Genomic DNA, 25,946 nt, shown 5'->3' on the forward strand with positions numbered 1-25,946 from the left:
ATCCAAAGCACACAGCCCTATGCAGGGCCTGAACTCACGGGCCATGAGATCATGACCTGAGCTGAAGTCAGAGGCTTAACTGACTGAGCCACCCAGGCGCCCCAAGACAGTTTCTACTTTTTCGGAGAAAGTCGTTCTAAAAACATATGTATATACATATGCACAATATTAATAACTATGGAGTATTTTATAATTTACTGAGAATAATTTTAAAAAATTTACTATCTAGCAGGACAATTACTTAACTACTCAAAAGCATACACTTTTAAAACTACTCGGTTTTTCTTGGTTTCCACATCGCTATACTTGCCTTATTATCCATCTGTCTTTCTGACCACTCCTTCTCAGTCTAGCTTCTTCTTTCTCTAGACCTCTAAATTTTGTCCTTAGGATTCAGTCTTGGATCCCCTTCTTTTCTCGACTTACATTCATATCCTAGGTGATCTCATAGTTTCTATAATGTTAAAAAACCTACATGTGCTGATGACTATCACATTTGGCCAACTCAGCCCTTCCTTCTGATTCCAGACTAGTATAAGCAACTCCCCAATAACATCTCCACTTAGATGTCTCATAGGCAAATTAGACCTGATTTTTCCAAAATTAAGTTTTATGTGTCAAAAGCGGATCCTCCCCAAAATCTTCCCCATCTTGCTAAATGAATCTATTCTAGCCTTCTTTCAATTCTTGGAGTAGGCAGCTCTTTGCCTCAGCCTGGGTTGATCCCTACTTAGCTTTCTAGATGGTTGGCTCCTAGTCATCTTTCCAGTCTCCACTTAAAAGCTTGTCATATGGACAGATGGTCCCTGCCCTCCCTCCATTTCTATCAGAGCAACATGTACACTACAGTCATTGAACTTCCTCAACAGAAATGACATATTTATTGGTCTTCCTGTGTATTGTTTGTTTTCCTTAACTGTACATAAGCTCAGCAAGGATAGGGATCATGTTTCATTCATCCCTGTTTACAATGAACCTCGCCTGACACATAGTAGGCCCTTGAAAATATTTGTTGGATAAATACATAGCACCTTATTCTTGTTCCTTAGAACACTTACCACAATTTGTAAGTATATAATTAAACTTTTAAAGGATGTACAATTACTCTCCATCAAATGTATGCTCTGGGGAGGCCATGTCTATTTTATTCTCTCACTCAACACACAGTGTCTGACACATAGCAGGTACTCGATCAATATTTGTTGAAGAAAGGATGAGAGGGAAGGAAGGAATAAAAGCGATGAGATGATCGAGGGAGGGAATAGACCCTAAAGAAGAATGCTTTTACAGCAGTATTCGGAGACTATGGTAACAATTCAAATACAAGCTAAAACCACTCAATCCATCATTCAGTTGTTTTGCTCATATAATGTAAACATCTGTACCTTTGGAAACAGCTAGAGGAGTCAGCATTTGCTCATAACACAGATGTTTGATGTTATATAGATACAGCTGAAACTATCATTTTATTTTCTATTAGTGCTGCCAATTTGAACAGATCTGTGTTTCTTTAAGATACATACTTCTTAAATGAGTGCTGTGCTATTTAGTCAAGACCAGAGTGTTAGGAAGCCTTGACCATGTGATGTATGTTCAGTGAAATAACCTGGAATTTGTTCCAATTTCCTGACAGTAATGTTATAGCATAATGGTTGCCTAAGAACTTTGGTTATCATCAAAATATGAATGGATTACAAAGGCAAAATTTCACAAACCCAGTGTATCTTTTTTTATATTTAAAAATATAAAATCTGCCATATTACTTGACATACTATAGAACTGGAGAGTGCTTCACTTTCCAGTGTGCATACTCATTAAAAAAAAGAGAGAGATATTATAACAGTAGATTGTAATAACAAGAAAGATTCTTTGAAGAGAATAGCTCAAAAAATATTTGTTTAGTACAATATCAAATTAAAGAGTGTCACAGTTTCTGCCTACCAAGAATTTCAAGATGACATCAGACAAAGAAAAAGAAATTTCTTTAAGCAGACAAAAAGTACATTATTTTTTTAAAAAAACCTAACAGTGAATCTTTAAATATTTACCTCCTGAGAAATTTCTCTCTAGAAAGATTCTTAATTATACTTTGTTTATTAGCTCATCTGCATTATAATAGCTCTATGCACTTGTTTTTCATTAACAAAAGGTTTTGATTAAAAACTTTACACAGATAGTAGCTCTATGTAGCTGACTCATATTTTATTATTAGTGGTAGGTGTGCAGAAAGGGAATACACTGGTTTTGTACAGGAAATACTACAGAGAATTGAAATCTAGGTCACATAACTGAGCACTGCTATAAAAGAACAACAAAGGGCCAATGTGTTTTTTTTGCCTTTCACTCAAATAAGAAAATCATGTTTAAACAAAAGTTAACAATTAAATGCTTTGTAATTACATTTGGTTAACTTACATGATAATTAGTTATAACCATAATTATCCTTTTTGACCTCATAGTCTTAACATGTTACCTTCATATTTAAGAGGTTATATTCAGTGTGTACTAAGAGCAACCACTAGACAGAAAGCCAGATAATAAAATTTGTGCTTCTGTGAAATCTTTTATCTGGAAATACCAATTAAGTTTCTGTGAAATCTTTTATCTGGAAATACCAATTAAGTTTCTGTAGCGTCATTAGGCAGTAGAGTGAAGAGAGGGAAACTTGGCATGTTACATGGCAAGCCAACAACCAAATAGAAAAGAAAGCCTGCTTGCTGCCCTGTGCATTCCAACAGATTTCCTTTGCTTCCATGGCTTTCTGAATGTGATATCACAGTGAACACACATCTGTGTGTTGTGATTTAGGTGCTTGATGGCTTTTGGAAACAACATAAGTACCACAAAGTATTTAGATAACAAAATGTCTAAGCTATATTCTCAAATGAGAATATGCTCCACAGCAATGTTTTGAATGCACTGATCAGGTCTTCAGGAAATGGTACTATCTCCTTTGAGCATTAAAAAAAAAAAAAACATTACAAGTGTGTATTCCTTTTTTTTTTTAAGTTACGAATGTGTATTTCTCATGAAACTTTTTAGTCCCTGAGACATGAGAAAATAAATAGCTTAGATGTTTTAGTTTAAATATAAACAATCAAACAAGTCATTATTTTCTGGCGTTTGTCTTTGCTCCTGTATTGAACCACTAATGCTATAAGGCAAGAGGCCTAAGCTGTATCATGTCTGTCCCTAACAATTCAGAAAGAGAATTGAAGAAGTCTTCCTCTGTTATTTTTCACTGTTGGTAAACCCAGCGTGTGAATTATTTCTGATCAGTCAACTTGAGTTCAGATTTGACTCCTGAGCTGTAAATATAAAGAATAATCCTAGGTGCTGGGAGATGACGTCTCTATCTCCTAACAAATGTCATTACTTAGGTGTGCTTCCCTTTGCAATTTCTTTACAACTCTGAGCTTCAGGTTCATTACTGTCAGAACCCTGCTGAGGAATTACTATTATAAATTGTGACCTGGTAACAATCACAAATATGCGAGTAAACAGCTTATTTAAAAATAATTGCATCCTTGTACTTCATTACAGAGAAAACAAACAGTGGTTTCTACTTCACAGAACAACAACAAAAAGAGGGTGTAGTTAAAAATTCAGGAAATGCATGAACAAAATTTGCACTTCTATTTGGGAAGAAGAATGTAATTTGTCACTCTTTGGGAGAAAAGTTCAAGGTGATGGGCTGAGGCAAACACAAATGGCTGCATTAATGTGATCTTCCTCCTAGCCCACTCCTAATGAATGAAAACACACAGAGAATGAGGTTGATAGCTGTTGGCTGGATTCAGCACATCCAAGTCTTCTGTTGTTCAACTCCCTAGGAAGTCATATTACATACTGATATATTTTCCTTAACTTCAGATTAGAAAAAAGAGCTAGATGATTTAAGAACTTTGTTTAATGTATTTATATTTTTAAAAAGAGCCAATGTGTTTCCTAAGGAAGTCTTTGAAGGTTGATTTACTGCAAGATACTCAGAAAAACCTGCAGCAGTCTGTTTCCTTAAGTTAATGTCAATTCACCATCTTCTCAAGCAATAAAGTAGCATTTTGCTGTTCATACATACCCTCCAACCCAAAGCACAGCAAGGCACTTGACAGAACTTTGTCAGTACCTTATCGATAAAGACAGATCCACCTTTGGATTACAGCCTACATTATAGGAGGAGGACAGAGCAAGGATGTGTTCAAGAAAGGCTAAAGTTGGCCAAAAAACCTTGCTCACAAAGAAAGGATATTATAGATACTTCAACTCTTCTTTTTTTGGATCCCCAAATCAGGACAGTAATTAAAAGGGTGCCAAAACACTCAAAATCAAGGTTGGCTCTGGAAAATAGATCCATGATTGTCATGCCCAAAGGATCCATTGAGTTCGATGGGGCGGACTCGGGGCGGGGTTTTGTTTTCAATCATGAAACCACCAGAGAGGTGTTGCATCTTTTATGGCCATGTTCTGCCTTGATGCTATTTGACCAATTATTTTCCTGAAGTAAACAGGATAAAGGGTAATTTGACCAATTATCCTTTCCTGAAAGAAAAACAAAGAGGAAGAAGAAGAAGAAGAAGAAGAAGAAGAAGAAGAAGAAGAAACTGTTTTCCCTTGGGTTCTCTCTTACTTAAATAGTTCACAGTTAGCCTAGTCTTAGAGACATTTCTGTCACAAAGTCTGCACACAGCGCACACAGTTGTGATGTGCTGCCCTAAGGGACATATTACCGTTAACGGCCCATCCAGTCATTTGATTATCATTGTATGGTTAATGGCTTTTTAGGATAATAACTCTGATACAGACAATCAAATGCTGTAATTAGTTTATTACCCTTTTTTATTGCAGAACAGATCCAGGCCATATTTGACTTTAATGTGAGGGTACAGTGTGGTACAACTTTAAGGCCATTATAGACAAGCATAATCCTCAACTGGGTTCCTCAGTTTCTCATTTTAGTTAAGTCTCCAGGAGTAGAGGTGGCTCCTACCCTAGATCTTATTTGTAAACAATGATTTGCACATCAAGACAAATGACAAAAGTGCAAAACATCAGGAGAATGATAGACAAAATGACAAATGGGATGAGAAGCTTTCCAAAAGACTGCCAGGGGAGGGGAATATGGAATAAGTAAGCTTGGAAAGGTGGAAAGGGTATGGGGTCAACTCTTTTGTATCCCAGATATCAGACCAAATGAGCTTATAAAAGAATTGGTTGTTCCTACATTTTACAGGTGGGGAGACTGAGGCCCAGACAGGTTACGAACCTCATCAAGGTCATGTTGCTCATAAGAGGAAGATATCGGATTTGAATCCAGGAGACCTGGTTCTTGAGTCCACACTGTTAGCCACTGTGCTCCTTTTCCCATTATATAAAAAAACAACATAAAAATGTTAGAAGTTTTAAAAAGTTGGGGAAAAAAAGGGACTGAAAGTTAACGAGGCCAAAATGTAACTAATGGTTGCCTCTTGGTACTGGATTATGAGCAAGTTTTCCTGCTTGTTCATTCTTTTCAGATCTTTGCAAAATAATGAAAATAAAGTTTAACACATTTTTTATGTCAGCAGACAATAAAATAAAAATATTGCTGGCCTAACTAACATTTTCCCTCTTATCTTAGCACTTCTCGATTTAGAAAAACTAGGCACACATTTAAATGACACGTTGACAGCTATCGGAGCACATGGCATCCCTCTCTAGAAAATCACAGAAACCTGGGCCCAGGCAAGAACATGTTCAGATTAAGTAACTTCCAACATATGCTGTAGGATCAGTTTAGATTCAGTTCCATTTCCCATACCTTTCTTCCCTTAACCCTAACCTTGTTTTTTTTTTTTATTTTAAAATATTTTTTTTAATATTTATTTTTCACACACACACACACACACACACACACACACACACACACACACAGAGTATGAGTCAGGGAGGGGCAGAGAGAGGAGACACAGAATTTGAAGCAGGCTTCAGGCCCTGAGCTGTCAGCACAGAACCCGACTTGGGGCTCGAACTTACAAACTGCGAGATCATGACATGAGCTGAAGTCAGACACTCAACCAACTGAGCCACTCAGGCCACCCAACCCTACACCTTTTAAACTAGAGTTACATAACTGATATTTACAATATGAACAGGAGGTCTTAAGAGATATTGAAATGCCCCATGAATCACAGAAGAAAGATTCAACTGACATTCGAGACAGTGTTGGCGTAAGATGCATATCTGCCCTCACCAATCTACCGAAGATTCTCTCGTAAAGGTCACAAATCCTTACAGTCAAAGCTGGCCCATTTCCCACATATTGTCCTCTTGTTACCAGCATTTAGTACCACTTTCCAATCTCTCCTTGAAATTCTCTTTTCCTGTTTTGTTTTTGCTTTTTTTTAAACCTCCCAGCAATATTCTTAGTTTCTACTTCTATCATCCTTTCTGTTCCCCATCTGGCTCCCCTTCCTCCTCTAAGTTGTCCCTGACTTTTCTTTCTTCCCCTGTTACACCTTTTCTCTGCAATATTAGGGCTTGAATTATCAGAACCATAAGAATAATCCCTGCAGCAACATTTCCAACCCTGTGGTCCCTCCCTATCTCCCTCTAGATGTCAGTATTCCTAGTGCTAGTGTGTAATACAGAACTTGTCCTTCTTCTGGGTTACTTGTGAATTTTCATGGTTCTACCACCTGCCAATAATCCAGGCTCAAAAATTCAGTGCCATTTTGATTTCTCTTCCTTGTTTCTCTCTTTATCCTATGTGACCTACCTCTATGATCTTATTCACTTAGTTATTCAATTCCTACATATGGAGGATGGACTGCTGTAATGATGGATTCTGGGGCTGTGGTGGTGAAGAAGGTGAGTAAGGACCCTGCCTTCCTGGAGTTTATATTCTAGTAGGGCAGACACAATTTCAGGGAGCAATTAGTGCTTTTAAAAAAACAAGTAACAGTAGAGGAATCATGAGTGATCGGTAGTGGTAACAGGGGCTACTTACTATGTTAGATAGATTGGCTAGGAAAAGCCTCTTCAGAAGATGATATTAGAATACAGACAGGGGTGTGAAAGTGAGCCTTGTGAAGATCTGAAGTAAGACCAATCCAGGGAGGTGGAACCGCAAGTACAAAGGTACTGGGGTGGAAATGAATTTGGTATGTTTGAAGAACTATAAATAGACCAATGTGACTGGTCCAAGATGTCATGTGGATGATAGGGTCTGGTTTGTGCATTAAAGACCACTAGAGGATAGACTGTAGGGGAGAAGTAATAGGAAGTAATTGCTATTTGTTTTTAAATATCCACATTCTCAGGCAATACCCATAATCATTGAGCCCCTTTATATAAATGAAAGTTTCAATTCAACAAATATGTAATCTCCTAACTCATAAATAAGGACATTATGAGTTTAAATACTTTATTTCCTTGGTTTAGATGAAAACAATATCACGTTTCTGAAATGGACAGTAAGCAATGGAGCATCTATTTTTGATCATTTTCTACTTATATGTTATGTAAATTAAACCAAATCTTTTGGGCATTTTGTCATCAGTAATGTCCAACAGCAAATTAAATTAACAAAGTATTTATAAAAACTTCACAGATTGCCAGAAATGAGGTACAACGGACCAGGCATTCAGTGTACCAAACAGGAATGAATAATGCTAAAATCATGTTTCCACTAGAGGTCTACAAAGAAGGAAGCTGAAAATAAAATGAATAAAAGATAAAGGCATTTCAATTATTGTCAAGTTATAAAAGGTTTGTACTTTTATGTGATGTGAAGATAGAGAATGGAGGCATAGCAAATGAGTCCATTATGTCAGTATCATTTGGAGTCAGACAATTAAGCTTTTGGCATCTACCAACACTGAATATGTCTCCTATAAAACTGAGCACAACTTGGTAGACTGAAGAGAAAAAAAGACAATTATGAAATAATCAGTATTCATATTAGGTTTTTAAGGTTCCTTTTATTTACAAAAAGCAATTCATTCATTTCTGTATTCTCTGGGTTTATTCATTTGCTTCCCTGTACATAAATAAATGTCATGCTTGCCTTTTCATTCCCAAAAGTCTAAGAGGGGAAGAACACCACAGTAGGGAAGGATGACTTTCTTTCTTATTAGGTTTATGGGTTAGGTAACTTAACAAGGAATTCATTCATCAAATGGTCTTGGAGAATCAATCATGTGTCAAGCACTGTAATAGGTAGTGAGAATGCTAAGCTGAAAGAGACAACATCACATGGTAAGGAGGGAAAGCAGCTCTCTTAGGAAGATTCATGACAGCATTTCTAACATAATGGCAGCCGTTTCTAGAAGCTGATGCCTTAATTAAGCTTGTAAAAAAGTATCCTTTCCATCCCTCTTCCCCCCCCCCCCGCCCCCCGCCAATATTTCCTTTGGATAGAAAAGAGTCAAAGAGGTGAAGGAGGTAGAAAAGAGTCATCTCATGGGGAGTATGAAGGTTGACTCAAAGCTCTAAATGTAACTTGTATCTTTTATTCTAATAGGAAGGAATGTTCTATTCCAGGGAAAATTCTAGCCATGCCATTCTGAAGGTTGTTTTCTCAACTGGGAAGACAGAAGCAAAGGGCAGTAGTTGATATTTTCTATTACTGTGTAACTGGTTGATGATATTTTCTATCACCGTGTAGGAAACTACCACACATTTGACTAGCTTAGACTAATACACATGTATTTATTATCTTACAGCTTCTGTGAGTCAGGAGTCTGGGCAAGGCATAGCCAAGTACTCTGCTTAGGGTCTCACAAGGCTGCAGTCTCATCTGAGGCCTGACTGGGGAAGGTTGTTACTGTCAACAGAATTCAATTCCTTGCAGTTTTAGAACTAAAGGCTTCATTTTCCCTGGCTACCCACCTGAAGCTGCCTTTGGCTTCTTGCCATGTGGGTCTCCCAACGTAAGAGCTCACTTCTTTGAAGCCAAGAAGGAGTAGGAGGCTCCAGCAAATGGGCACTAAAATCTTATGCAATATTATCATGTACATCCTGTTTTTGCTGTGTTCTATTGGTTAGAAGTAGATCACAGGTCCTGCACATACTCCAGGGGACAGGATCACAGAAAGTATGAACACTGGGAAGAAGAGATCATGGGAACCCTTACTCAAAGAGAGTCTATTACATTACCTAGACTTTTCCCCCTCTATGTTAATTTAACATACCAAATCTACTTTCTCTTTATCTTCAAATATAGCTTTTCTCATCTTTAAAAGTTTTTTTTCAAAAGCGTAGGTTGATCCTGGCTTTAACATTCCTGCCACTATTCTTAAGCGTTCTTGTTAGTTCTAGGTTGTCTCTTTCTCCAACGTTTGTATATTTGTTTGAACATCTAAGCTCATCAAAGAACTCTGAAATTCCCCTTGATTATATGTACACCTCTGCCCTTTGCTTCTTGTTGATACTGTAAGGGAAGTTCTGCAGTAGAGTTCATCTTTTAGGAATTATTACTCCATAAGCCACATTCCCATCCATAGTCTCTAAACATGAGAACAAACCCATTTAACCCAAGTTTAAAATAAAACAAAACTGGACTCTGGAATCTGTGGTATATGTCTAGATAAATAAACAATTCCTGGAACCTGTGGTATATGCCCAAATATATATATAATTAAACAACTGCATCCTCTTTAGATTCTTTTGGTAGAACTACAATCCCAGCAGGTTTTACAATAGTTGAAGTGCTTCCCTATTATAACAGTTTGGTACACACCAGCCTATGATCCACTTTAATGAAAACATCACTCATATTCTTTTTCTGCCTGGGCTATTCAAGGTCCACTTTTACAGATTTACTTTGGTTTCTTTCTTTTTTTCAGCTCTTTTTGAAGCATCACCCTCCCTGACATTCATGGATTTCTTATAGGAAACTGCCTATAGTCTCACTCCCCTTCTATCAGATCTGGAAAAAAAGGTGTGGTCATTCATGGAAATATTTTGGTCTCAAAGCCCCCGTTGATGGTGTGTGGCACCCACCTAGGGTTAGTATGTATGAGAGGGAAGAGTTAATTCCATTCTTCCACAAGTCTCTCCTACCTCATGACTGCTTGCTTGCTTGCTTTCTACTACAGGGGCATCCTCAACATGAGCAGAGTCTGATCTTAGTGTCTGATAAGTAGGTACTCAACAAATATTTATGGAAAGAACTGGCTGACGTCTATTTGTGTGGATTTGCTATATATTACATTCATTCATATGATGGGTATTTATTTCTATTTTTAAAAATCCTAGGAATGAAACTAGGATCTAGTAACTAGATGTTACTAAATTGTAAAGATCAAGATATGCAAGATCCTTGTTCTCAAGGGGCTCATACTTTAATAGAGGAGACAGACAATAAACAAGTAAACCATGAAAAAAAAATAGTGTGAAGTCCTATGAAGAGAATAAAATACGGGAGTGAAAGAGAGAGCTGGAGGTAGAGAGGAGGCCAACATTAAACAGATTATTGGGGTGCCTGGCTGGCTTAGTCAGAAGAGCTTGTAACTCAACCCTGCAGTTGTGAGTTCAAGCCCCATGTTAGGGGTAGGGATTACTTAAATAAATAAAATTTAAAAGAATAGATTGTTATGAAAGCAAACAGGTTGAGGATTGAGTGATACCACGAACTGGCCTTCTCTATCCATACTGTCCTGTTTTTCTCAAGCATACCAGGAGCATTCTATCAGCATTACTATTTGGCGCATTCTTCCACCAGGTATCTATAAGGTTTACTCCTTTCTCATATGAGTGAAATGCCTGTGGAAGTCTAGTGCAAGGGTTCACAGTGAGCTGGTGGCTAGCTGTACCCATTCCCGGGAAGTTTTACTACTGCTATCTTCTATACAAACTCAGCAAGTTTTTCCTCTCCTTATACAAGACTATGACATTTGGAGAGCCCTTGAGGTTGCTAGTTAGACATAAACTTTATTGTTTCAAACTTCATTGCCATGAAATAAATTTGAGCTGAAGCTGGGTTTCTTTATTGCTCTTTTAAAGAATGAAATGTTACTTGGCAACTGTTTTTAGGCATTTTAGCACTTGGTTTCTTACACGTTCTCAGTGGAGTAATTTAATAACGATAGATTACATAAATCGACATTAGTAGAGATCTTTCACCACCTTCTAAGGTTTCTTGCTTTCAAAAGAAAAAAGAAAAAAGAAAAGAAAAAGGGGGGGTGGGGAGAGAATAGTTTATATCAGATTAGGTTGCAAGAACAAAATACTCTTTTTACATAATGACAATGAATGATGAAGATTATAATGATGAAGATAATGATGATATATATTGAGTCCTACCAGGTGGGAGCCACTTTACACATTATCTTTAATCAGCTAGCCGCTTCAGATACATTATTTTAATACTCTAAACAATCTTATGAGTTGGTGATATCTCCAATTTCATAGATGAAGAAAATGAGACTCAGGGAGACTACAGAACCCCCGAAGCATAAATCTATTAGGTGGCAGGCCTAGATTTTGAACCTTAAAAGGTTCAAAGTATAGTCTTTTTACTATACTATTCTGCTTCTGTACAAGTAAAAATGAATCTATCTTTTCGACAAAGATATGATTTAGGGTACAAACAACTATTTTTTTATATAAAAACTAAAGGCAATTTCACAAATGATACATCTTATCCTGTGACGTAATGAGCCTTAATGCTCCTACTTTCCATTTCATAAATGGAACAAAACTGAGGTTAAGGAATTTACCTAAGGTTTAAAAAATCTTGTTCAAGAAGCAGGTTTTTCTCACTTCCAATGCTCCTTCTCTGTCCCACTTGGACTTTTACTTTCATTAGCATTTGGTGGTTATTTTAAAGGAACAAGAGGGGCACCTGGGTGGTTCCATCAGTTAAGCATTCGACTTTGGCTCAGGTCATGATCTCACAGTTTGTGAGTTTGAGCCCCACGTAGGGCTCTGTGCTGACAGCTCAGAGCCTGAAGCCTCTTTCGGATTCTGTATCTCCCTCTCTCTGCCCCTCCACCACTCATACTCTGTCTCTCTCTGTGTCTCTCTCTCTCTCAAAAATAAATAAACATTAAAAAAAAATTAAAAACCCCCAAAGGAACAAGAAACACAAGCAGCATCGTATAGTCCCAAGACCTAATCATTTTTAGTCTAACTGGTAATGTTGGTTACATAAGTTCATAGAGTCCCACATTTTTGAAAAATATTATTAAAGATTAAGTTTTTGACTCTATATCTTCCATTTCAAGATTTTTATCAGGGCACATTTATTATTCCTTCTGTATGCATTGTTTTGTAAATGCTTCCCAAAAGAAATTTTTTACTGTGAGGTTTCCATGATGCTTAAAACTTACTTTTAAAAGGGATGCTTTAAATTTTAGAATTAACAAATGCTCACTCTAAAAAAAGAAAAAAATCAAATATAAAGGTTTCTAAAAAAAACAAATACAAAAACAAACACATATTCTCCCAATCTGACCTGAGAAAGCCACTGCTACCAATGAGTTAGGTATCCCTCTCTACCTGACTGGAAGTTATTAAAGCTCCTTAAGCCTTACTGCTTTATTCTGAATATTTGTAAATCATGCAAATTTAAGATGAGGTAAATTTTGGCCAATTCTAACTGACATAAAAAACGAACTCTAGGGGCGCCTGGGTGGCTCAGTCAGTTAAGCATCCAACTTTGGCTCAGGTCACGATCTCATGGTCCGTGAGTTCGAGCACCGCGTCGGGTTCTGTGCTGACAGCTCAGAGCCTGGAGCCTGTTTCGGATTCTGTGTCTCCCTCTCTCTCTGACCCTCCCCCACTCGTGCTCTGTCTCTCTCTGTCTCAAAAAAAATAAATAAATAAAAAAAAATGAACTCTAAAACATAATCTTATATTTATATAGTGCTTTTCATTTACAAAGCACTTTTACACTAGTTCCCTCAATCCTTGAGACTTAGGAAGACTGTATCCCTACTTTACAGACAGGAGGCCAAGACTCCAAGAGGTCATCATAGCTTATCAAATCTAAGATACCACTGAGAATACCACATCTTGCCATTTTATATGCTCAAAAAAAAGGAAAAAAATCCAATTCAATTGTGACATAATGACTTAACTGTACACCTGTGAGATTTGTAGGACTTAATATTAGAAGATCCGAGTTAGGGGTCTGGCATTGCCCTTTCCAAGCATGTGACTGAAGTAAATTATTCAAGTTATCTAAGTCTTGATCTTTTTTTTTTTTTTTTGAGAGAGGGAATGAGCACACGAGTGGGGGAGAGAGACAGAGGGAGAGAGGGAGAGGAAGAGGAAGAGGGAGAGGAAAGGGGGACAGAGAGAGAGAGAGAGAGAGAGAGAGAGAGAGAGAGAGAATATTAAGCAGGCTCCGTGCCCAGTGCAGAGCCTGATTCCATAACCCTGGGATCATGACCTGAGCCAAAATCAAGAGTGGGATGCTCAACCGACTGAGCCACCCAGGTGCCCCGAAATATATGACTGTTTTATTAACATACAATATATATATTTTTAAGTAGGCTTCCCACCCAGTGTGGAACCCAACACGGGGCTTGAGCTCACGACCCTGAGATCAAGACTGGAGCTAAGATCAGAAGTCACATGCTTAACCAACTGAGCCACCCAGGTTCTGCTTCGTATCTTTTAAGTTAAAAACAATAATGTCTATCTCACAGGCTTGCTGCGAGGACATATGGATGTAAAATGGTACTTTCAAAGTGTAAAACTGATAAAACATTTTAAAATCTCCTATATCTATGGCATTATTATCTTTAAACATATTTATCTGTAGTGGTAATATTAATACTCTGTTGTTGAAGGCAGGAACTTCTGGATCTTCACTCAACTGTTGTATCATATTAAATAATCATTAGAGTCATTACTGCACATGACTGCTACTGCCACTGTCTCCCCTGAGATGAGCTGTTAATACTCTGTCCTCAGATGAACTCCAGAGAACACCTATTTCATTAACCCAAAAGCATGTATTCCATTTGGATGAGGACATTTTCAGGCCTCGAGGGAAAATATTCCTTTCTGGCACCATTCACATTTTGCTTGTCCAGTTATAACTGGATAATCCTACAGGAGCAAAACATGAACCCCACTGTAGACGCTCTATTATTGCAGTCAGTTCTAATTGTGAAAGGAATTGGAATTCCATTTTTTGAAAGAGAGATAATGTACTATACTATTTTTTTAAATTTTTTAATGTTTATTTATTTTTGAGAGAGAGAGAGAGAGAGAGAGAGACAGTGAGAGGCAGAGTGCAAGCAGGGAAGGGGCAGAGAGAGAGGGAGACACAGAATCTGAAGCAAGCTCCAGGCTCTGAGCTGTCAGCACAGAGCTGGACGCAGGGCTCAAACCCACAAACTGTGAGATCATGACCTGAGCCAAAGTTGGACGCTTAACTGACTGAGCCACTCAGGTGCCCCAATAATGTACTATACTTAAACATCAATGCCTTCTTCAATTTTTGAAGCAGGCTTTGTATTTTTTTTTTTTTTGCCTTTGTGTTGGAAATCATTCTGTGTTACAGTGTGTTCACCCATGTTAGTACTAAGATATATAGGCTTTTACCTGAATAAATCCTAGATGTTGCACATCCTGCAAGCCCCTTGACAACTATATTCCTGCCTGGTGGGAAGAATTAAGTCTCATTCATTTGGTCATGCCCTTCATAGCTCACGGATGCTGGCAGCATATGTGATTAAAGTATATATATGAAACACTTCCTTGGAAATGATCTTCTATGAAAATGCCTATCATGTCGTAGCTCTGGGATTGATTCATACTAGACGGTTTTTGGGTATGGTAAATACTGGAAATATGGTGGCTTTCTGATTTTTATGACTGACAAACTATTATGTTTGCTTCCTATGTACCGATAGAAAACAGTAGATAGTTACTATAGATTGGCATTATTAAATAACTTCACTTCAATTCTCAGGAATGTGTTTAATGAAAAAGGCAAATACCCAAGAGTTAATTAATGTGCAGAAGGAACCATAGGAAAATATGAGATAGTTGAAGATTGAAGATGACAACAGATAATTGCTTTGTGCTTCTGGACTTCTGGTTACTCACTGACCTCGTATGTGCGTGAATATTAAGTTTAAACATGAATACTGAATTTCAGGTGTTTCAAAATGTTATATACACTGATGAAATACTAAATCTCTTTTTAAAAATGAATATTTGTTCCTTGCTATTCAAACCTAGCCCAAGCTACTATCCTGTCCCAAGTCAATCACTGCAAAACCATGTAGTCTTTCTGCTTTTTTTACTCTGCTACTCTTACAGCCCAGTTTTAAACAAAAGCAAGAATGAGCTTTTAAAAATGTAGATCAGATCAGGTTTCTTCTCCTGCTTAAAACCACCGACGGCTCCTATGACACTCAAAATAACATCCAAACTCCTTAGAATGGTGTTCAGAGCCCTGTATGGTCCAGCTTCTTTCTGCATCTTTACCCTTAGCTCATGTTAACTCCTCTGTTTGCTCATATGTATCAGCAACTCAGAATTTCTCCTAAGTCCCTCCAATATGTCAAGATTGCTCCTATCTGACTATAGATGCTGGAGAGGATGTGGAGAAACAGGAACCCTCTTGCACTGTTGGTGGGAATGCAAACTGGTGCAGCTGCTCTGGAAAACAGTGTGGAGGTTCCTCAAAAAATTAAAAATAGACCTACCCTATGACCCAGCAGTAGCACTGCTAGGAATTTACCCAAGGGATACAGGAGTACTGATGCATAGGGGCACTTGTACCCCAATGTTTACAGCAGCACTCTCAACAATAGCTAAATTATGGAAAGAGCTTAAATGTCCATCAACTGATGAATGGATAAAGAAATTGTGGTTTATATACACAATGGAATACTACGTGGCAATGAGAAAGAATGAAATATGGCCTTTTGTAGCAACATGGATGGAACTGGAGAGTGTTATGCTAAGTGAAATAAGTCATACAGAGAAGGACAGATTCCGTGTTTTCACTCCTATGTGGATCCCGAGAAACTTAACAGAAGACCATGGGGGAGGGGAAGAAAAAAAAAAACAGTTAGAGAGGGAGGGAGCCAAAACATAAGAGACTCCTAAAAACTGAGAACAAACTGAGGGTTTATGGGGGGTGGGAGGGAGGGGTGGGTGGGTGATGGGTATTGAGGGCACCTGTTGGGATGAGCACTGGTGTTGTATGGAAGTCAATTTGACAATAAATTTCATAAAAAAAAAAAAAACAAGATTGTGCCTATCTCAAGGTTTTCATACTTGGTCAGAAAAACTCGTCCCATAGATTTTCTCCTGGCTGAATCCTGGCTCAAAAGTCATCTCTTCAAAGAGGTGTAGCATTCTCACTTATACACCACCTGGTTTTATTGTATGTACAACAGTCATCACTGTCTGGGATTGTTCACTTTGCTAATTTGATTATCCATTTTTACCCTTACAATTTACTGAAGCAGCTTGACAGTAGGGACTTTGTATGCTATTATCCCACTGCCTAGGTCACGGTCTGACTCATTGCAGATACTCAATAAATAGATCGTGAATAATGAAGTAATAAATCTAAATGGTTACTTCAAAAAAAATATTTTAAAGAGACAGAGTGCAAGCAGGAGAGAGGGGCAGAGGAAGAGAGAGACCAAATCTCAAGCAGACTCCATGCTCAGTACAGAGCCCAACGTGGGGCTCGATCCCATGACCCAGGGATCATGACCCGAGCTGAAACCAAGAGTCAGATGCTCATTTGACTGAGCCACTCAGGTGTCCCAATGGTTACCTTTTTTTTATTTATTTATTTTTCAGAGACGGTGAGGAGCAGAGAGAGGTGGGTACAGAGAATTTGAAGTGGGCTCCACATGGACAGCAGAGAGCTCTATGCAGGGCTCGAACCCATGAACTGTGAGATCATGACCTGAACGTCAGGCAGATGCTTAACCAACTGAGCCGCCCAGGTGCCCCAATGGTTACCTTTTCTTAAGTTACGTATTTTTCTCTCACTTTTTTTTTTCTGGAAATAAAACTGTACTAGGAAAGAAATTACTTATTTCCTTGAAGCTAACAATAATTCACTCATTTAAAGCAAAATTAAATAACCCAAGCAGAGTTTCTTTCCCAGAGATCACCCAAGATTTGATATATTTTCTTAACAGAACATCACAGCAGTGACCTACTTTCAATTTGCAACAATACAAGAGAATATATGAGTTCACCATTTTCCTTGAATGGTAAGACAACACCAATATTTACAATGGGTATTATCTAACTCTAAATGATTAAGTCACTAGAGAACAGATCTACTTTACTACAAAAACAGGTAAAATTGTCTCCAAATGGCATCAGAGACATGTAAACTATCCCCTTATGCTTGGAACACCTTCTTCAACTCTAGGAGAAGAATATATATATATATATATATATATATATATATATATATATATATATATAGCCATGATAACTTTATGGAGAAGCAAATACCATCATGCCCATTCTAAATAGTATAGCTGACTTTCACCAAAAATATATGACTTCTCTTTTGATAAACTCATGTTAGCTTATAAAAATGTGTGCTGGGAGAAACAAAAAAAAAAGCAGTGATAACAGTTTGAGAATCAGACTAAGTACAATGAGAAGATGCTATATCAAGTCTGAGTTCTGGATCTAAAAGAAAAAAAATCATAAAGTCCTACAAATGTTGCAGTACGACATTTCCCCTTTTTCTCATAAAACCTTTTCCCATCTGCCTAAATAACTTCTAATTAGCTTCAGAATATAAAGACAAAAAGCATCTATTACTGACATTCTAATTTTAAAAGTTAAAATACTGCTAGTTTCAGACAGTAAGGAACACCTGAATTGATGCAGGAAGCTCCCACAGACAAATATATGTAATCAGATAGTCATTGCTTGGTAGGGGTAAAGTTCACCTTCATTTTCAGTTGGTTGAGTAAAAAATTATATAATTATTCAACCACTCTATAACAGTTGAATATCCATAATTCTGCTATTATAAGAAATGCTGTGATCCAAATACTTATATATGCATTTTTAAGCACATCTCTCATTATTTTCTTTGCAAAATACCAACAGGTAGGATTGTAGGGTTAAAATAAATGACCAACAAAATATTATTTTTGACTTTCAAAAACAGTTTTCAAATAGATATCTTAAAAGCTCTCGATATATACTGCAAAACTGATTCCCAGAAATGTTATGCCAAATTATATTCCCACCTGTAGTGGATGAGAATATTTACTTTCAACATTAATTACTGGCAGGCCCAGATGGCTCCTAAATTGGATGGATTTTTTTTTTTAATGCCTAATATATGAGTAACTTAAGAAAAGAAAGTGTATTCTCCACAGGAAGATTCCTGCTCCTTGCTTCCTTTGCTCAGGCATCATTTGGGTCCTCGTGGGTGTAGAAACCTTGGCTCCAGGTGCTCATCCCAACCCCATGAATCTCTGAAGCTTAAGAGCTCACTTATCATTACAGTTTTACTCTCTGTTCTTGGTGCAGGGAGACGTGAATTTTTTGGTTTTCATCTTTTAAATACACAAACATAATTTTAAATGTCATTTCTAAGTGTAGGAGCAGAATGGGGAGGTTTTGGCATGAGATCACTCTACCATCTTGGTAGATGGTAGTCTATTCTAAATCTTGACAGCTCTATTTTCTTGCTTTAACACTGTGGACTTTATCATGATCATATATTGGTATGCTTATGTATATATTTGTTTAAAAGATCTTGAATGAAATGTGTGTGTGTGTGTGTGTGTATGTATACACACACACACACACACACACACGTTATGTATTTCTCTTTATAGAAACTTGATGTAGAGAACTCTACTCAGAATTGGATTTTGACCTTTGAAACAATGTGTGGACCCTCTGGTTGCACTGACATTTAACCACGTTGTTGTTGGAGTTACCCTCTCAAAGCTCTGGCTGGGGCTGGCCAGTGTATACTTGTGTTGTGAGTATAAGGATGATGCAGTAGTCTGAGGGGAGTGAGAGGTGAGCCAAGACCAGAGGTGGCTGTGAAGAGTGGGATGGCATTTGGTGCAGAAGCCACTGTTCTGGGCTCCCTTTGCATTTAAAGTGTCCTGTGTGCCCCAGTGCATGTCGATGCGTGTGCGCATGTCACTGTGTGTCTTTGCTGCCTAAGAGACCAAGCCCCAGTCAGCTTTCCGCTTGACACAGAATCTGTGTGAATCCTGAGGATTCCAAAAATGCCATTGACTCACCAAGATAAAAGAGGAAAAAGAGTCCATCTGCCCCCCTAGTGAGTCTTTGGCTTTATTCATTACCCCTTCAAATTAGAATGCATTAAGGGCTGTCCTCCTGCCAGAAGGACCTCCAATTATCCCATAATTGCCACTGTTGTTAGGCAGGGGGAGTAACAAGTTGGGCATTTGTGTTTTCCTTGTATGTGGCCTCCCCTGCCCTATCGAAGTTTTTGGGATTTGCCTGTAACTACAGGTGCTTTTGAAGATTTTTACTCTATTTTTATATTCCATCTATCATTTCCATGGGAATCGTGAAGGAAGGTGGATGCCTTTGTTTGTGCTGCCCATCTACGAGGAAGTCAGTAAGTTCTTATTAAAGATCTCCTATGGAATAGCTGGCCAGTTATTATTTTATTATGCGTTTTAAAAGTAGAACTGCTTCTTCCTGCCTTTGTAACAGAATTATTTTGTGAAACTAGATGTCAATCAAAGATTTAAGTTCAAAACAAGTAGTTATTTCAAATAAAGATTACACTAAAACATTATGATATTGACCATGTAAATACTGATGGAGATCGATCGATAGAGGCACCTGTAGGGGTTCCAATACTGATTGAAAATGCCTATTTTGTCTACATGCTATTTCAGTGGAGGCAGTACAGTGGAACAGACCAAAATTTTGTTATAGTTAGCAAAAAAACAACTGAAAGATAAGACGCTGATTGAGACATTTAGCCATGGTTTCCTGTGATGATTACATTATAACTCAAAATTGAAAATAACATTATATGTTATACATTAAGGAAAGCTCTCATCTGTCATATTTTTCAAATGGATCCAAACTGAAAGATTTAGACGATAGTTACTTAATACTTATCACAGAGAAAAAGTAGTTCTAAATTAGCTGCTTTAGATGATAATAATGTGGTATCAGCATTAGCAGCACCAGCAGTAGCAATGTCCATTAATGAACACCTTATACTACCAGGTGCTCTGTTGGCTACTTTACATGTATCTCATTTAATCCTCCAACCCTGCCAGTTTAGATATTATGAACTCCACCTTTTATATGAGGAAAGAGGACCAGAGGTTAATTAATTTGCCCAATGAAGTTGGATGGCTAATTGGGGTATTCCCTGGGGCACCTCCAAGGATCATCAGAAATTCTGCAGAGCACTGTTTAGATGGGTTCAAACTGTTCCTCGAGGATGCCTCTATGATTCACATAATTCTCCATTGCTACAGCTATCCCGATGAGAGCTGGATGGCCAGGTTTGCAAGGCTGTAAAAAGCACTCGTGGCCTCTGTGATCCTACATCTAGGTTCTTAAGTCGGGGTTTATAAACACTCTGAAGATGGATGCAAATGTATATAATTGCACATGTCTGGTAACAGGGCTTTCTCCAGATTTCAGTAGAGGCCACCATCTAAAAAAGGTTCAGAATTATCTTCTAGATATTCCATCAGAGACTGGGTTTAAGCTATAACACCCAAGAAATCTGATTCTCATTTCTGAGGAAATCCCATTGTATAACATCCTAGATTATACTTATGTTAAGAAGAAAGTAAAGGCAATTACCCAAGAGAAAATTCTGAATTGTAACTTGAAATAACCAGACAGTCACGCCAAAGGAAATGAGGTAGAGGCTGCAGTTGAATTATCTACCTCATGGTAGTAATTTTCTGCTTTCCATTACATATAGAAAAGCGACTGCATAAAGAGAAAGAAAATGAACTGAGTTTATCTGAATTATCAAACTGAAAAAGATAGGTCATAAAAATTATGAAAGTACTGGGAATACATGCCAATGTTAGCAATTATATCTCTAAATAAATAAAAAAGACAACGCAGAAACTATTTGCTAGTTTAAACAGCAAATGAGGTACAATCTTACGACATAAAAAGTGCCGATGGAATTTTTCACTTCTCTTCCAAAGGAGTTCTGCTGAATTTCAAATATTTTCTTTGAATAATCATGTTTGACAAATGTAAAGGTTAATGTTAGCAAGGTAATTAAAATTAATGATGGCAGTGTCCGCTGGGCTATGTGTGTGTATGCAGGTGTTTCCCTCCACTGGTCCCACCCTAACTTAAAAATGTCTGATATTTTAAATTCTGAGTGTACACATAATACATTAGAAGTGATTATTTTCATCTATCCTGAAACCCACAGAATTTCTTCACATAGAGAGTTCTTATAGGGTTTTTGAAATATAATTTGATTTTTTTTAATTTAATAGGTTATACAAAATTAAGAAAAAAAACCTCACTGCACAAATTGTGCATGGTTTCCAATTCTCTTTCTATAACATAGTTTTGAAGTTAAAAGTTACCCCAAAGGGTCTTTGAATAGTATCCTCTACAAAGCCAAACCATTTACTAGACAGGACTTTACTCAAAACTTATTATTTGGATACTTTGTGAACAAACAGTTTTTTCTGTGCCTCTCTACATGTATATTTATATATATTTGATATCTCGTCCCCAGCATAGGGAAGATTAAGAGTGGCAAACAGAGACAGTGGAATGCTAGAGGCCAGCATAAAGACAACCAGCAGACAGACTGACATCAAGAGAAGAGACAGAAGAACAAACAAATTAAAAGGGAGTCCAAATCCATGAAGAGGCAAAAGTGCTGGGAGACAGGAGGAGGGAAGGATGGACATGACTGATCACTTAAGCTCTCCCCAAGGATCTCCCTGTCTGCTGGGACACTGGCATTACTAAGCCTGTTCCCCTGCATCTCTTTCTAGCCCAGTGCTGACTCTGGGGGTGTCCAGGGACAGATCATGCAGTTCTTTAAGAGAGGTATTCTCCTGGCCCTGTCTCAGGAGGAAATGCCTGAGCCAGCAGCTCTGATGAGTGGGGAACTGGTTCAGCTATTCCATAGCCCTTTAATTAATTACCCTGCTGAGTGCCCCAGGGTCTGTTCCCAGTCTTCCCTGCCTGTGATCCTGGACATTTTTTTCACGGTTCTAGTTAACTTACTGTTTCAGCAGTTTTGTCTTTGATCTTTATTGTGTTTTGGGGTCTTTTGCTCAGCTGGGCTGTACCTTCCATTTTATTCCATCTGTTGTGTATTATTCAAAAATCCCTAAATGTTGGTTCTAACCTTCCAGGTTTCCAGTGCTGTTGTGGATTTATTTTTCTATCTGTTCTTCCATTTCAAAGAGACTTTGGATGGAAGTAGAGGCAAAAACATGCCTTAATCAGCTATCTTCTGTTGGAGGCCATTTCAGGCACTTTAAATAAAGTAAATATTCTCCCCCTACAAGGAGTGTATCGAGATTTTTATCAATTAGCTCTCAGTTTTACTATAGGCAAACCAACGCATTTAACAAAATTAAACTGTCAAGCTTGAAATCTTTTGTTTTGTTAAATGAATTACTGGGGGGAAAAAAGTGAAAAAATGCAGAAAACTTACAATCCATATCAAGTATGGCCCGAACAGATTTAACAAGTTCCTTAGATTCAAGTGCCAGTGTTGCTGCGATGTTACGTCCGTTCCTTCCCAGGGGTGTGAGGGAAGTCTGAGAAGCTAACAAAGCTCTTCTTTCACTGTGATGGCAATAATGCAAAGATGAGCTTATTACACAATAAATAACATCCATCTTGGCTGAATCTGAACTCTTATGTACAAAAATATTTGTATTTCTGGGAATATTGAATTCTTACAGTCATAAAATGAAGTAATCACAAAACATTTCTGTTTTCTATTCTTCGTTATGTAACAAAGACATATTTAAAGAATTAGACTGACCTGATAAGAAGGAGAAATAAATCATCTGTTGGGCTTATTTTGTGAGTGCTTATGTTATGCTAACATGATGTAGCCTTTTATTTAGTTTTGTAAAAATTCAAATGAAGCACTCAGACGTAAATTTATTAAGCATTTACTGTTACTTCTTATAATATTAAATATAATTTCAATGTGTATGTGCTCCTGAAATTTCTCTTAAGCTCTTCCATTTGTTGTCCCTAAATCTAAACAGCATTTATAACACTTTTTGGAGATGCAAATGTCACCTGAAATGAATGCACTCTTTTGTAATTTAAAATGCTAGGTTTTACTGCAAAAAACCACATTAAAACTTTCATTTGAAAAGGGTTTTAAACAGTTTTAAACTGATAACAAAACTACTATTATTTATAGTCCATCTTCTTAAGCATGATGATATTCATTCACAAGGAGACACTAAAGCATCAATTCTCACATTCAAATACAGAGCCTTTATTCTGTGTTGAATGATCAAGGCCTAAATTTATTACAGAAGACATAGATATTAGAAAGACTGAACCATACTGTACTAGAGTTTCAGTTTCTAAGACATGGTGAAAAGTTGCTTAATATTGTTTTTTAAAGTTACCTTTTTTTCCATGAACCAGTTTAAGTTTGAGGGCAAGCTCTGGCTTTTGAATAGTCATTTTTAACCTTCATTTTTAATACCAAAACTTCTGAATTATTATTCAAGGTCACAATGAGACCTTGGAGGGTGGGGATGGGAAATACATCTAACCATACAAGGGAATCTGATTGCTGAGTATTTTAACATTGTTATTGAAAATAATTATTATGAAATTCATGTTATCTTCATTTTATCTTGCATCATAAGCAGCATGGAGAGCAATGTCTGATCTTTCATTAGAATAAAGCATGACAATAAAGTGAGTTCAAAAGTATACTATTATCACATAAAGTACAGAGTAATCAAATTACTATGATGTACACCTGAGACTAATATAACATTGTAGGTCAACAATATTTCAATAATAATTTTTTTTAAGTGTACTACCATAGACATTCTTCTAAGGTTAAAAAAAAATGCTATGTGGAACCCTAAAATAGAATAAGAATACAATGAATCATCATTTATTAAACTGGTGTTTTCATAGGGAAGGGCAGAGTTCTACTGTCTGCAAGTATGCATTGCTAGAAGTAGAAGTACATTGCTAGTGGCAGCTTTTACAAGATGAGGGAAAAAAACTGCTCTGAAAATGTATAAACAGGAAACTTTCCTTTCTGTATCTCTCATTATGTATCACAATGACCAAAGTCTTGCAGTTTGAAATACATAAATTGTATTAGTATGTTTGTAGCTCTTAGTAAGAAACTTTGAATTGGAAACAATCTGTGAACAGTAACAAAATCAAGGTGTATTCTCCAAATATGTATATTTTTTTATGTCTACTGAATGTTGAAAATGAAAGAAACCGATTGTATGAACATGTTTTATAAAATCGTTTGCCATAACAACTGATCTGCTGGCTTGAGACTGACCTTTAAAGTGATTTTTATTTATACACAGGATGCTTATAGAACTTCAAGGTAATCCCCTCTTTACAGAATTCCTGACAAAAACAATATAGGTGATTCCTACCTCAATAGAGTACTAGGTTACAGTGACTGACTAAATACCTCCAGGAATTTCTTTTACAGAAATGGGGTCAAAAACAACACGTCCTTGTATCTGTTTCCACAAGACATTAAAAACAGCATCAAATCGTTATGTAGCATCTTAAGGCTATTTAAGAGATTTCTAGTATTTTAGTCACATTTACCAAATGAAAAACGTAATTATACTCTACAGTAAACACTTAAATGTTCTTACCTTAAATTTGATAAAGGATAAGAATTATCAGAAAGTAATTCTTGAATAGTCTAGAGACAAATAAGATAGTAAAGGAGATATGTAAGTTTGATATTTTTAAAACATTTTTTCTTACTTAACTAATGTTTATAACCTCCCTCCTCCTTTCACTCCCAATTGATTAAAAGGTGTTTCTGTTATGTGGGGGAAAAAAGAATCAATTACATTGACATGCAACGCCACTCAGATGTGTAATAATAGCTATGGAAACATTTTTTATAGGGTAAATATTTATCAAATAATATTTGTATAGTATTAACAGTTTTGAAAAAGAGTTCAAAAAACATAGTATATATTTGGGACCATGTTATCCTGTCTGGATTATTGCTCTTAAGAATCTATTTGTTAGCTGGTTTTTTCATTATTCATGCAATTTTAAAATTGGCTGCTGGTTAGCATTGCTGTTTTGAGCCCAGAGAATGTCTCACTAGCCACCAAACACCATGACATTTATCTGAGTGTCAGTCATATATAGATTTCTTAAAAATGGGCATAAGGTAATGTTAATGGGAAAATTTACCTCTACAAAATGAAGAAGCTTTTCAGTGGATGCCTCAAAAGTTTTTCGAGCCATTTCCGATTTTCGCAACTGGCAGTCGAGCACTCTGATTCTCTTTCTTAACTCCTGAACACTTTCCTGGATAGAGGTATCAAAAGGAGGGTCTTAAACATTTCTTTGATTTTATATCAGTGGCTCCTATGTTCAGTTTTTATTAACTAATATCCAACATTACCATATTATTTATTTTCTCTTAGTGTACTTATCTTCTGATTTGGGGAGGCACTTAATTAACTGTATATGCATATTTAAAAGTTAGACTGTATAGGGATGCTGCAAATTTTACAAGATAAGCTGCATATGGCTTTATTGATTCTTATAGTAAAATACATTTGAATTGAGTTTATCATTGTTTTGTTTTTGTTTACAACACGGCTTACCAGCTGTTGACAGAAATCGCTACCGGTGTGGCATAACAAAAATTACTGAGAATACACATATATATTTAATGTAATATGATATAATGTAAAGATGAGCTGGCAGAGAAGTAAAGGAATCCTGTGAACAGTAAAAGAATCCCATTGACAGTAAAGGAATTTCATGAAGAC

At 37.0% G+C, this 25,946-nt stretch overlaps 1 protein-coding gene across 1 annotated transcript in view; it reads right to left on the bottom strand.

The window, feature by feature from the left end:
- The window catches only part of STXBP4 (syntaxin binding protein 4), a 153,239-nt gene that overhangs the window by 43,580 nt on the left and 83,713 nt on the right, over positions 1 to 25,946 (bottom strand). Inside the window, exons 13-15 of the mRNA XM_047081003.1 lie at positions 25,360 to 25,476; positions 24,801 to 24,850; positions 22,616 to 22,749 (exon numbers count right to left, since the gene is read on the bottom strand). Of these exons, the coding sequence (XP_046936959.1) occupies positions 22,616 to 22,749; positions 24,801 to 24,850; positions 25,360 to 25,476 (301 nt within the window). The remainder of the gene's footprint in view (positions 1 to 22,615; positions 22,750 to 24,800; positions 24,851 to 25,359; positions 25,477 to 25,946) is intronic.

The sequence above is a fragment of the Lynx rufus genome, unplaced genomic scaffold (genome assembly GCF_022079265.1).
Source record: "Lynx rufus isolate CCGP_SWC_20201006 ecotype Redwood Valley unplaced genomic scaffold, mLynRuf1.p SCAF_18, whole genome shotgun sequence".
In the NCBI taxonomy this organism is placed as follows: domain Eukaryota; kingdom Metazoa; phylum Chordata; class Mammalia; order Carnivora; family Felidae; genus Lynx; species Lynx rufus.